The sequence below is a fragment of the Paroedura picta genome, chromosome 13 (assembly GCF_049243985.1).
Source record: "Paroedura picta isolate Pp20150507F chromosome 13, Ppicta_v3.0, whole genome shotgun sequence".
Lineage (NCBI taxonomy): Eukaryota > Metazoa > Chordata > Lepidosauria > Squamata > Gekkonidae > Paroedura > Paroedura picta.
The window spans coordinates 12,492,444-12,505,920 of record NC_135381.1 but is presented as its reverse complement, the minus strand read 5'-3'; the positions used below and the strand labels follow the sequence as shown (position 1 = coordinate 12,505,920).

At 47.1% G+C, this 13,477-nt stretch overlaps 1 protein-coding gene across 3 annotated transcripts in view; it reads right to left on the bottom strand.

The window, feature by feature from the left end:
• Positions 1 to 1,520: 1,520 nt before the first annotated feature.
• RASAL1 (RAS protein activator like 1) overlaps positions 1,521 to 13,477 on the bottom strand; it is a 51,921-nt gene continuing 39,964 nt past the window's right edge. The window contains exons 16-21 of one of the 3 annotated variants that reach the window (XM_077308103.1): positions 12,453 to 12,628; positions 11,311 to 11,448; positions 10,448 to 10,583; positions 8,823 to 8,943; positions 6,594 to 6,658; positions 1,521 to 4,468 (exon numbers count right to left, since the gene is read on the bottom strand). In XM_077308103.1, the coding sequence (XP_077164218.1) occupies positions 4,335 to 4,468; positions 6,594 to 6,658; positions 8,823 to 8,943; positions 10,448 to 10,583; positions 11,311 to 11,448; positions 12,453 to 12,628 (770 nt within the window). In that variant the 3' untranslated portion in view covers positions 1,521 to 4,334. Of the gene's footprint in view, positions 4,469 to 6,593; positions 6,659 to 8,822; positions 8,973 to 10,447; positions 10,584 to 11,310; positions 11,449 to 12,452; positions 12,629 to 13,477 lie in introns of those variants that run through there. The other 2 variants (XM_077308104.1, XR_013226230.1) reach the window with 2 other exon arrangements.

The window sequence follows — 13,477 nt, the reverse complement described above, 5'->3', positions numbered from 1 at the left end:
TTCCAAACACCTGCTTCCGTTTACGTGTCCCGACTGGCCTTTAGCCCTCCAGGGGGAACCTATTCTGGTCTACCCATGAGTCACAGCTGACTGCATAACAGTGAAAGACAGCCATAAGTGTGGCAGAGGATTTGTCAAAGGCCTTCATGGCTGGAGTCAACTGGCTGTGGTGGGTTTTCCAGATTTTTTCCAGTAGAGAAACACGGGGCATAAAAATCAACTCTTCTTCAGTAAGCCTTGCAGTTTCACTGACCAGTTGGAGAAGAAAATCATAGAATCATAGAGTTGGAAGGAGCCATACAGGCCATCTAGTCCAACCCCCTGCTCAACGCAGGATCACAGTTCTCTCTGGATTTGTCACAGGTGTCTCTGTCAGGTATCCCTTGGCTGCTAAGTAGCTGCCACCTGCTCACCCTGCAAGGTGGTATATATCATTTTCTTCCAACCATGCCCTTTTTGCTACATGCGAAGGACAAAAAACATGCCAGGACAAACGGGCTCTACGCAGACATCAAAACTGGCAACGTTCACAAATCATTTCCTCCTTCGAGGACACACTGTCATAAAGGTTCCATTGCTCGACAAAGAAACTTCAAAGGGCACTCTCTCCCTGTGAAATCTCCGAATGAGAAATCTCAGCCGGCAGGACTCCATGCAATTAGGGCTCAGTCACAACGATGGGTTTCTTTTATACCAGAGGTGTTTCATTAGTTTAGCAAGTTTCCTATCACTGCTGATGCAAGTGCTTCTCTGTCTCATCTTAGGTCCCTCTGAACCCCAGGCCACAGACGTTGTTCCCTGTTCCATTTCATGCTCTTGTACCCCTACAGTTTGCACATTCTCGGCATTATATCAAAACGAGAACAAACTCATTACGTCTGTTGAGGCGGGCTTCCATCTATTAAAGACTTGCTGGGGGTTTTTTGCTTCTCAAACCCCAGCTGGTTTAGGATGACCCTGGATGGTTTTCAAGGTAAGAGAGGGTGTCTTGCCATGGCCTGCCTCTGTTTAGCAAACCAGGACTTCCTTGGTGATCTACCATCCAAATACTAACCAGGGCTGAGCCTGCCTAGCTTCTGAGATCTGAGAAGATCAGGCCACCCTGGGCTATCCGGGCCAGGATTAAAGACTACATCACCAAATAAGTATGTTAAGTATCACATGACTCCTTTGAGGGGGCAGGGGATGAATTAATATACACAAACACCCCATAAACACAAAATGCCAGTTTAAAAGAAAATAAATAAAATACTAAAAACTGGACGGCTGCCTAATGCAGATGGGTAGGGGCAAACCTAAGAGCTGACAGATCACCTCTGCACAGCAAGCATCTCGCTCATCCAGTGTCCAGCTTGCTGCTCTGCACGTCTCTAAAACAAGCCACTGAGCTGGGCCCGTAACCCGGCAAAGAACCCAACTGCATGACTTTTAGCCAATCATGGCTGCCTTGAACTTTATCTGCTCCTTCAACTTATTGATACCCGTTCTCCACCCAGATGGGCTTCCAAAGCAGCCAAGAATTCACAGCATTAAGTTATCATTTACTTTGTTCATTGTCTCTCATTCTCAAGGTGGATTATGACATCTGTTACAATACATCTTGTATTTCACACAAGAAAAGACCTTTCACCAAATACCACAGTCTCTGTTGGGTCTTGACAGAACACTGAAGAGTGGGGTGGGGTGGAGAGGGAAGGCGTCACAGATACGAGCCCCCCCACCCCCCCTGAAAGACACAAGTTCAAATCACAAGTCTACCATGAGGCTCCCTCGGTCACCTGGGATGAGTTTCTCTCTCCCTCTAACCTACCTTGTGGCGTTGTTGTGAAGATCAAATAGGGGAAGGACTAGGTATACTGCCTTGAGCTCCTTGGCAGAAAAGTGAGCCCAAAATTGTAATAAATCTTCCACCTGTTGGTAGCTTCTAGCAGCTGGGCCCTACCTGACCTGAGGAAAACATACCCTTCCTAAAACTGCACCTTGATTAATCTAACCTGGAAAGAACCGAACCTGCCTCAGGAAGAGACCCATAAGCTGTTCAGACCTGGCTTGCCTGTTGTATTGTGAGAATGGAAAGCTGTTGTACCAACTGGCTGACACACCTTGGCTTAGCCTAGCTGCTTGTGCTTCCTTAGTTGCAAGCCTATTGCTTATTCAAGCATCTAGTAACAGGGGTGGCCAAACTGTGGCTCTCCAGATGCCCATAGGACCACAATTACCAGGTGTTCATGGTAACTGGAATCCATGGACATCTGGAAAGCCACAGTTTGGCTACCCCTGATCTGGTGTAACCTGGGTTAGATCCAACCAACTTTTTAACTGGTGAACTTGGACCATCAGAAAGCCTATGATCATGGGACCTGTAAGGACACGAATCATCAGGTAGAACTTGGGCAAAGCTAAGCGAAAAAGCTGGCTGGATCCAACCCTGTGTCTTCCAGTGAGCTTTCTCAGGGCAGTGGCAGATGCTACAGTGTGTGTGTGTGTGTGTGTGTATTCATGTGCTTGCACTGTGCTAACAAATTCTGTAACTTCTGTGTAGGTTGTTTCTCTGATTTCCAAAGTTAGCACATTTTTCTCAGCATCCCAACCTAACGTTTATTTCATGGACTTGATTTCAATTTTTTCACTAAGGGCTGTTGCTACACATGGAATCCCTACCCCAAAACAAATCAAGGATTTCAACTGGCAGATGGCTTGCTCTGACACCACTGGGTCAAACAGCTCTTTGCAGTTCTGAATAAGACAACAGCAGCTGCACAACAGATGCACCATCCTAGAAAATACAGAGGTCTGCTCACAAGCTCTACTCTCTGTGGGTCCTGACAGAACAATTGTGGGTCCTATGAACAATTGGTGGGGAGTGACCGGAAACAGGGCCTTTGATGGCATCATGATGTTCTAAGAATTCCTCCTCTCTCTGGAAAAATTCATAGAATTATGGGAATTCCTGTTGTGGATGCCATGATACCCCTTCCCCTTTGTTCCTGCTCCTCCATTGAGTGGGGGCTGGAGTGACAAGGTGGTGAGGCTGGGTACTTTGGTTGTGGAAGTCCCTTCACCTTTGAGGCTCACCTAGCATCTACCCAACTATCTCTCCCCAAGGATCTTGATAGAGGAGTTGATCTTTTCCTACTCATTTTACAATCTGCTCTGCTTGGGGTTCATTATAAGGTGTTAATTTTTTGGGTGAGGGGGCTGTGTTTATGCTCTTTCTGTTTAATGATGCATTTTTAACAGCTTTTCCATCGTTTACAGGCGTTTTCCTGGAGTTTTCCTTTGTAAGCCACCTTGAGCAGGCTCTAGGGAGGCAGTGCTGAAGTCACCCGAATAAATAAAACATAACGAACATCCATGACGGTGCATTGTACAGGCAGGGGAGGAGAGGAAGAAGTACATCTCTAAGTCAAAACGTCTCACAATGCTGCAGCGTTTGGAGATGGGCATGGAACATTATACGGGTGCCACTGGTTTGTGCCCCAGGCTTTGGCAGAGAGAAGCTGGGAGATGCAGCCAACTGAGAAGTCAGATTGCATTTGACCTGTGGCCGCTTGCAGGGGCAAGGCCTACAGCTCCTTGGCTCAGTCCTCCAGCCAAAAGCATCCTGTCCTGGTTTTCTGCTTTGGTGCACTCAGGTGCAGCCACCCTGTTCAGTCTTTGAGAGGAAGGTTTCCTTAGGGCTGCGTGCTCCTAAAATTGAAACCTGCCATCTAGCAACTCCAGTTTCTGACCCTCAGCTCCCTCCCTGAAGAATAGGATCACTATATGCACAGTGGTTCATATATTCATTATAATCTGCACTGCAGGGCTGGCTACTCATAGGGAGGAATAAGGAAAGCTGTGGGAGGACCCCCAAAGGACCCCTGCCAGGCCCACCAGGCCTCCGAGATGCAGGCAGGAATCGCCCATCCAGCTTGGCAGGCTCAGAGCTAAGAACCGTCGCCCCTTTAAAAAACCAATTAGGTCTTCCAGACACCGGATCCTGCGTCCAGTGCCGTGTTCCACGCCCCCGGAGAATCACCGAGCGCACACCGCTCCAGATGCGCTGATCTTGCAAGCAAGCAAAGGAGCCTGCAGGGAAAGAAGACCCACCTTGGGAGCCTCTTTGCTTCCTCTGAAACCCAACCAAGCTTTGGCCAGTTCACAAGCAGCAGGGCACAAAGTGGTCAGCCACTAAGGAAGGAGCTTCTCCTGGTCACTCTCTCTCTCTCCAAAGCAAAAGTTAGGTGGGGCCCCAAACACAAGTGAAGGCCTCCAGCCCCTCCCTGCTGGACATAGACATGTCAACACATTACGGAGTAAACACAAGTAGGATCCTGAAGGGAGGTGGCCGCTCAGGGCTGGGGGGCTGGGCTGGCTGCTACACGCTCCTCCTCTTCTTGATGCTCAAAAGCGTTGTGGGCTTGCTCCAAATCCTGGATGACTTCTAGCAAGCGAGCAGCTGCTGTGATCCTGTGGTCGCTGGTGCCTGGAGGTGGAGAAATGGAGGGTTAATCCCCATCTCCCAAGAGGCTGCTGCAACCCCATCTAGAAGGGATGCGGAGGCAGAAGGATCTGTCTTCAGGCAAACGCTCTGTGGAGTAGCCCCGTAAAAATTCTGGCTTTGGGAGGCAAATGGTTCATTTGCACTTGGTTAACAGAGGATCACTTAAAACTCCCAGCACAGGTAGGCAAAACGGCCACAGAGCAAGTATTTTTTCCACAGGTAGCTAGCTGTCCATGTACCTGGCTAGAGATATGTCAAGTTTCCCGCCTGAAGGCTGGCATCCCTACTGGGGAAAAAAATGTCCTGTTCCTTTGACAGAGGCTTAATGGGGTGTTATTTACCTTCAGACCACAAAAAACCTTCATCTAAGGAACTGGCCATTTTTCTCCTGGCCTGTTAGCTATATTGTCACTTGCTCCACTTTGGCTTCCTTCCCGCCACAACAGCATCCTCTGGTTAGCCTCATGTCTCCCCCTGCTTTACTGTGATCTTAGCCAAACTTGTTAGATGCCATATTTTGGGAACTGTGCAATCAAAGTACCTTAGGACACCATGTGGATAAAACAGTGTGCATTTTTTTTACAGATCCCACCCACATTAATGGCATTAACGCTTTCGGTCCCACAGCTGCCATTTTCCCCACCCACCGCAAGAGGGCTTTTTCCATTCCCAAAAGTGGGAATTTCTCTATTGCGATAGCAGAACAACATCGGGATGCTCTCCTGCAGCAGCTACTCATTCCTAGACTTCATTTTTTTAGAAGTAATCCTCTAGTCCTTTTCATTGCAGAGCTTAAAAAGAAAAGGTGCAAACTGTTGAACACGGAAGCTAAAAGTCAGGAGGGGGGAGAGGAGGTCAATACAGGTCTTGACTTGAACCGGAAGGGCAGTGTGGTGCCCCTTTTCAGATTCATAATCCACAATTGTGCAGCCTGCTGGGGTCGTAAACATGGACTGGTTTGCTGCAGAGGTTCTGCAGCAACTGTCAGCTCTCACTGAGCATCGGAGAAGGTCCCTGCCCTTCCAGCTGTCAGAGGACTCCCATTCTTCCCTGCTTACGTATTCTGTGCGTTTCCACTTTCCAGCCCTATGAACATCGGTCACCCATCCAGGAGATGGAATCATGCACACTTGGTTAAAGATATACCAAACTTTCATGGCCCTGTCACAGCAATTCACATTTCTATGGATCGGTCAAGTTTAGCCAGGAGGGAAATGTCATCTTTCCTAATTTAATGTTTTTTCAAGGAGGAACCGGCCCTTTGAGAAGAAAACTTGTTCCATGCAGGACTTCCCTTGAGATAGTTCTGGAAACCCCAACCTGTCCAAAATGCACCAAGCAGGTCCTTGCGGTAACCCAGTGGAGGGCACACGTAACATGGGTGCTTCCCCAGCTGCACTGGCCCCCTATTGAAGACCAAACCAGGTTCAGGGTTTTAGTATTAACCTCCAAAGCTCCAAATGGTCCGGGACCAGCGTATACATCCCCCAAAGAGCACTAAGATTGGTGAACCAAGATCTGCTCAGGGTCCCCAGCCCTAAAGAGGTAAAACTGGCCACAACCAGAGCTTTTGGGGCCTTGGCCCCAGCCGGGTGGAATGCTCTGCCAAAAGAGCTCAGGGCCCTGTGAGACCTTGACCATTCCTGCAGTCCCTGTAAGGCAGGGCTGTTCCACCAGGCCTATGGCTGGGGCCTGGAAAGACCACCAAGAAATGCCGGCTTCACCACTGGGAACTGAAGAAAGACCGCTCAGAGAACTCTGAATCTCAAAATTAGTGGGGGAATTGAAATGATTTTATTGCCTATTATTATGTTGTAGCCCACCCTGAGCAACACAGGAAGGGTGGGCTTATAAGAATAAAGATTGATTTTTTTTAAAAACAGAGACTGTGTTTCCAGAATTTCTTGCCCAAGTATATATCTCCCCTACAAGTCCTCCCCCAAAACAACCACCCCATCCACTGAGTGCCGGGAAAAGAAGATTCAGCAAGCAAATGTTGACAAGCAGCAGCTTCCAGGACAGCTTTGTGATGTTTATCTCATTTTGAGATCCTCCCCACCCCACCCACACCCTCAATTCTTTTTTGCAATAGAAGTGCTGATCCTACCTTCTTGAGCACCTCTGCCTTGTTCCAGCGTAGTCCCCTTGCTTGCAGATTCTACGCATTTCTCCCTAGAGAGTGTGACAAGGATAACATGCACTAGGGTTGCAAGCTTTAAAAATGGATAGATCAAGGCAGCCAGCCAGCTAACACTTGCATGGCTGTAACAGGTTCCCTCGCTTGTCTTCTCCTGGGAGTAACCTTGTCTAAGACAAAGGAACTTGGAATTCACAAACCCACACACAAATAAAAACCCTTTGCGTGCCCCCAAACCTTTAAATATAGGATTTGTTATACATTATTTACGTTTAAAAAAGCACGTCGAGTGAAATGGAGCATGGCTAGCAATCTGCTCGCCCTCGTTCTTTCTTGAGGCGGGAGGGAGAGGGGAGGGGCCACCACTGTCACCCCGCCGCTGCCCTTCTAAGGGTCGGGGAGGGAGGAGGGGAGCCCCGCCTGCTGCCGCCTTGCAGAGCAAGATATCTGGTCACCTTACTTCTGGGGTTTCTCAAAGCCTGAAGAACGTAAAAAAAGTTGAGAAAGGCTGGCCTAGAGCAAGATTTAGGTCCCTACATAGTCTGGAGAAAGGGCTGAGCCCTAGGTATGTTTTTAAAGATGGGCACATCAAATTGCCTCTCTTCCTTCTCACAAACTGAGCTGATAAAGAGAAAATTTCTTAAGGACGGAGGCCCTCTGCTGGAGAGACAGTACAAACATGCAGTTCTGGGAAACCGCCTGCCCCCCAAAGGATTCCTCAAGGCCAGGCGTGAATGTAATGCATACTGCCATCCTGTAGGGGCACAGAAAACATGGGACTTATGCCCAAAATGTCTACTTCCTAGGAATCTTTAACCCCCATTCCCTTTAAAGAGCAAGTTTCTAGCCCCGTGCATAGATTTCAAAAAGAGGCAGGACCTCAGTGGGTGAAATCTGAGGAGATCTGAGTATGGGGTTCCTGTGCCCTTCCTTCCCAGGAGCAGAATAAATTATGGGAAACGAGAGCAATCATTCTCGGTTGACCTAATTCACACTCTTGTGCTGCAGAAGCTGGTACAGAATTCTAGGTTTGTCATTGTTGTCTTAGTATGGTGTTATCTACATGCCCTTTGAGTTCTGGGATGGGCGTCTCTGAGGGATCACCTCAGACAGCACTTCAGTCGTCTGGAGCAAATGTATTGGTAGTCCCTGGCCCCACCTTGACCTGGTGGCTCCAACCTGGTGGAATGAGCCGCTACCTGAGACTAGGGCCCTGACAAAGCTATTACAATTCTGCTGGACCTGCAAGGCAGCACTCTTCCACCAGCCTACTGTTGGACATAGGGATGATCTACTGATAGGTCCCCCTCCGATCCTCACAGTTCTTCCCCACCCCTTTTTTCCATTCCACTGAGGGACCCGCCTTATCCAATGAACAGGGAAGAAACGACAACAAAAATATAGGGGGGGGGGATAGATAGTTAAATAGTTAATTAGCCAAATAAGTAGGGAGCTGGTAAATTTGGTTTTTTAAAAAAAAGTATTTACAATTGAATATGTAATTAATAAAGTATGTACTATGGATATTTTTAACATGTTGTAAGCCGCCTCAAGCCCAGTGGGAGAGAGGCGGACTAGAAATACAACAACAACAACAAGAACATAAAAATGGCCCAGCTCCTACTGTAGCAATTTGCTATGGACCACTTAGGGGGTTAATGAATTAACTGGTTTTTAAATAAGTTATTTTTTATGTTGTTAACCACCCTGAACTACCAGGAAGGGTGAGATACAGGAATACAGATCAGCCTTTCTCAACCTTTTTACCATTGAGAAACCGCTGGCACCTTCTTCAGGCTTCAAGAAACCCCAGAAGTTGTAGGATCTTGCAGAAGATGGTTGAGAAGCACATTCCCCTCACTTCCCACTCCCTCCAGGCCATTTAGGGGGGTCAACATGACCATGATGGTCATATCACCCAATAAATGTTTAAGAAATTTTTTAAATATTTTGCCAATTAATTAACTCCTACCCATCCAGGAAACCTTTCCAGGACTCTCAAGAAACCCCAGGGTTCCACAGCACCCTGGTTGAGAAAGCCTGGTAGAGAATATGACAATTAACACAACGAAGCTGTGGTCATTCTCTTCAGAAGACACGCAACAGCATGACATAGCTCTCTCCCATCCACCCTAGCTGTAGAGTCCCCGAGAGCCACCACAAACACACAGCCGACAACCAGCCAGCACATCCACTCACCTGAGTTTGTCTCGGCCCAGCAGAAGCTGCCTGTAAACCATTTGGGCTTCCGTGTCTGGGTCCAGAGGATCGCTCCAGTCACCGAGGGTCACAGCAGAATGGGTGCGGCTGCAGCCACGAACTGTAACCAAACCACAACCACGGGTGGGCCTGTAAGGTGAGGGAACGGATGGCCACGGAGTGTAGTCTCTGATCTGGACTTGGGCTGGTATCGCAAGAGAAACCTCAAGAGCTTTTATAATTTTAGGGACATCGTGCAGCTGCAGGCATCTATGTCCACGTGTTAACATTTTGCACCCTTTTAAAAATAACCAGTTATTTTCCCCAGTGCAAGAGAGACCCCACCCTGGAGCACAGGAAGGCAAATCTGGTAATCTATGGCAAATGTGGCCACTCACAGAACAGGGAAAATGTTATGTCTGTCCTAGTATAACAGAATGATTCAGGAAGAATGCGTCAATAAGGGGAAAGAAACTGTAGTACTCCATACAGTACAACTATTCACCACTTTATGTATTATACCTATTATGCCAATTCTTCAGTGACTAATATTCCATTTTAATACTTAAGCTTTGTTCCAGATTTTTACTTGATTTTTAACTTCTGGATCTTAATCCTATTACATCCGATTGAGTGCACTGACTTGCACTGTTTAATCTGCCTTGAATCTCGGTGAGACAGGCAGACTCCAAATAAGGCGAATGGATACATCAATATTACAGGAACAGAACAATTTTCTCCAGGCTTGTCAAAGACAACTTGCAGTGCCATCTTAAACAGATTATGCCCTTCTAAAACCACTGCCTTCAATGGACTTAGAATGGACAGAGCTTTGCTTAGGATGTTGGTCATAAGTGCAGCCAGATAACCAGTCACCCTACCCTCTAAGGATATGGATAAATATGAAACAGAGATATACTGGAAGAGGTCATAAAAGCCATCTAGTCCACCTCCTGTTCAATGCAGGATCAGCCTAAAGCATCCAGGATAAGTTTCTGTCCAGCCGCTGTTTATAGCATCATAGAATCCTAGAGTTGGAAGGGTCCAGAGAGGCCATCTAGTCCAACCCCCTGCTCAATGCAGGATCAGCCAAAAGCATCCAGGATAAGTACCTGTCCAGCCACTGCTTATAGAATCATAGAGTTGGAAGGGGCCTGACAGGCCATCTAGTCCCACCCCCTGCTCAATGCAGGATCAGCCCAAAGCATCCAGGATAAGTATCTGTCCAGCCACTGCGTGACGATTGCCAGTGACTGCTTCCTACTTCCTTAGACAGCTGATTCTACTGCTGAAATACTCTGACTGTGAAAAATTATTTTCTGGTATCTAGCCAATACCATTCTACATGTAGCTTAAACCCATTGCTGGAGGTCCTATCTGCTGCCAAGGAAGTCCTCCCTGCCCTCCTCCAAGTGACAACCATTCAGATAAAGAGAGCAATCATGTATATTCTGGACAGTGAAACATCTAAAATGAGCTTCAATTGCATGACAAACAAAACTTGTATTTTTTTTTCCAATTGTGCAGAGTCCCCAAGGACAACATTTTTATCTCACATACAGAGACCATCCTGCATGACACAAGCAGCGCCCACTGAAGATAAGGCTGAATCTCAGCAAGGTTACCCGTGCGGTCAGTTTGTAAACAACAAGTCCAGCGATTGCCACGGAAGGCTCCCGGGTGGCAGAAGGGCAGCATGCACTCGTTAGAGATGGTCACTTTCCGGATGGCCGAGAGCCACTGGTTCAACTCATTGATGTTCTGCCAAAGGAAAGGATAGGATCCTGAAGAGTTGGATGATGGATCTACTGCCCCATTCCCAAGCCTGTTAGCCAGATTCGACACATATACCCAAGTTATTTGGGTGCATGGTCCATGGAATTTCTGCACACGAATGGGATTCTGGTTATTAACCTTTAACGGTACTAAACTTACATGGATTTCTTTTTTTTCCCTTTCATATACTCAATTTCCTATGCCTGTGCCATCCTCTCAGATTGAGTTCCATGCTCTTAACGCCACATGGCACTGGCATGAAACAATTCATGTTTAGCATAGTACGGAATAGTACACCTAATCAGCAGTGGTAAAATTCCTGGATCATATGATTTCAGATTATGAGCCGCAGAGCTGCATTCCTGCCCACAGAGACATCCCCCAAACCCTCCTCATGCATTGAAAACTGGCAGAAACTCTTTTCCTCGACCAGTTGTAATATCTGCGGAGTGCTGTACGCCAGTTTGCAATCTGACAAAGTGAAGGCAGATCTGTAGCACCTGATACAGCCAATTGTGTAGAATAGGCAGAGTACAAAACTGGGAGGTAGTAACTTGTTTGGAGATTTGCTTCAGCTAAAAAGGTTTTTGCTTTGATGCTTCTGAACACCAGAGGCCACCCCATTCACCACCCACTGGCTCTGCCTCCTTTAAAAGAACATAGGGAGCACAGAACCCCTATAATCTAAAGACAATGTAAGCCCAGGATTTACCTTGCACTGGATGTACATGGTGGACAGCTGCCCTCCTTGGTCACGAGTTGAAATCTGCATCATGTGCGACTGCTGGAAAGCATTTTCGTCCACTCGCTCCACTGCACAGATCCTCTGGACCGGGATGGAGGTACGTACCTGGAAGCATGAAATAACGTCCCCTGCCCTAGTCAGTAAGGATGGACTCAATTCTCTGCCTTTTTAATGACTTCTCCAATGCCATTTGGTAAAGTAAAAGTACTTTACCCCCAAAGTTACATAAACACAGAGATGGGCAGTCTTTCTCTCATATTCTAACATTCAAAAATAATCTTCCAAGCAATTAAAAACATTGATATAAAGGCAAATAGCACATTCCCATGCATTTGAAGGCCGGCATAGTGACTAAGGGGTTGAATTGGCATAAGGTGCTGGTCTCCCTACCTGAAAACCACCCATTCAAAAGAAAATCTGGCCAAACACCTACTAAGTCACACCCCAGAAAGACTTTAATTTTGACAAGGAGGTAGCTTTTTAATAGAATACAGTTTTAATAATTGAAACGGAATTCGACTGATTGCTGATGTCTTACTATATACTATATTTATCATTCTAGTTCGTGAAACCCTAACAGGCCAACATTCATGACGAACTTTGGTTCGTCAGCGGATTTGTGCCCACCCCTAATTGGAGGCACCCTGGAGTGATACACGCTTTCTAACATGTCCCTGAATTTCCATCCTCTTGTCTTTTGTTAGGGACAGCCCCCGTGGTTTGATGCAAACCCGTTTGCCAGCCCAACTATGATTCCCAAAAAATTTTCTGTTAAAAATTCCTCTGAGTAAATCCACCAGAAAGTTCCTCAAAATACGTACAGGACAATTTATCCAACAGATTTTGCTTTGCTTATAGTTGTTGCATTACTTAATGTGCCTTATATCAGGGGTAGTCAAACCTGTGGTCCTCCAGATGTTCATGGACTACAATTCCCATGAGCCCCTGCCAGTGTTTGCTGGCAGGGGCTCATGGGAATTGTAGTCCATGAACATCTGGAGGACCGCAGGTTGACTACCCCTGCCTTATATAAAATAATTCCACGAATGGCCTGCCAAGGTTATCCGTGATCTCCTTCCATGGCCCAAGAGCTAGGAAAGAAAGCTCACCTGCCAGTCGGGAGATCTGGAGTAGGACAGGGTCTCATTGCTTAGCCAGAAATAGCGTTTCTTGAAGGTGAACCGTGAGACCAAGTGGAGGCCCTCAGCCTTGCGTTTTTGCAGATAGCCCTCCTTGATGGTGGCAGAAGGGTGGAAAGGTGTCCAAGACTGGTTCTCGCTTGCTTCTAGGGAAGAAAAACAACATAATTTACCTCTGGGTAAATTCTCTCTTGTTGTGCTCACAGAGGTACAGTATAGCAAGACTTCACCATAGCTTTAATCATTTATTCCAGAACACAGAATCAGGACTGTCTGCATACAGAAGTGAGGAGAGGATTGTAATCCGAATTCCAGACTCGTTGGTCATGAATTCATTTTCTGTTACAATAGAAAAAAGACACAAACACTTGCACAGTGACATGGTGTCATCTATCAGGGGAATCCAGGGTCTGCCCAAAGAGTTTGAACACCCTAGATATTTTCAGCCTTCCTCTTTGCTATGGGGGAGGCACCACCAGCCCCCTCAATATGGGAAAGCCACCCACACTCATACTGCCCTCACTGGGGCTGGGGATCAGTGCAGTGCCACTCCTCAAAATGGCACTTTAATGGACAGGAAAGAAAGGATCAGCTTGTTACAGGCTCTTGGTTGGAACTAGTGAAGATACCAACACCACAGGTGAGGGAGACAGGTGAAGGAGATATCAACACCACAGATGAAGGAGACAAGTGAAGGAGATACCAACACCACAGGTGAAGAAGATACCAACACCACAGGTGGGTAGGACAGCAACAGGGCTTCAACTATGTGCATTTACTGGATGGGCTGGGCTGACAGTAGTTCACTCCAAAAGATGTTCTCTTTCCACTGGCAGCCAAAGCAAATGGCACTGATCCTTTGTGGGTCAAGAAGAGCTCAGGCCCAAGGGGGAAATGGTGGCTCATCTAAGTGATTATTTGGACTGCCAGAAAGATCCCAAGCCCCAGCCCCATAGGGCTCGCAGTCAGCAGCTAGCACCTGCCAAGGGATTGGA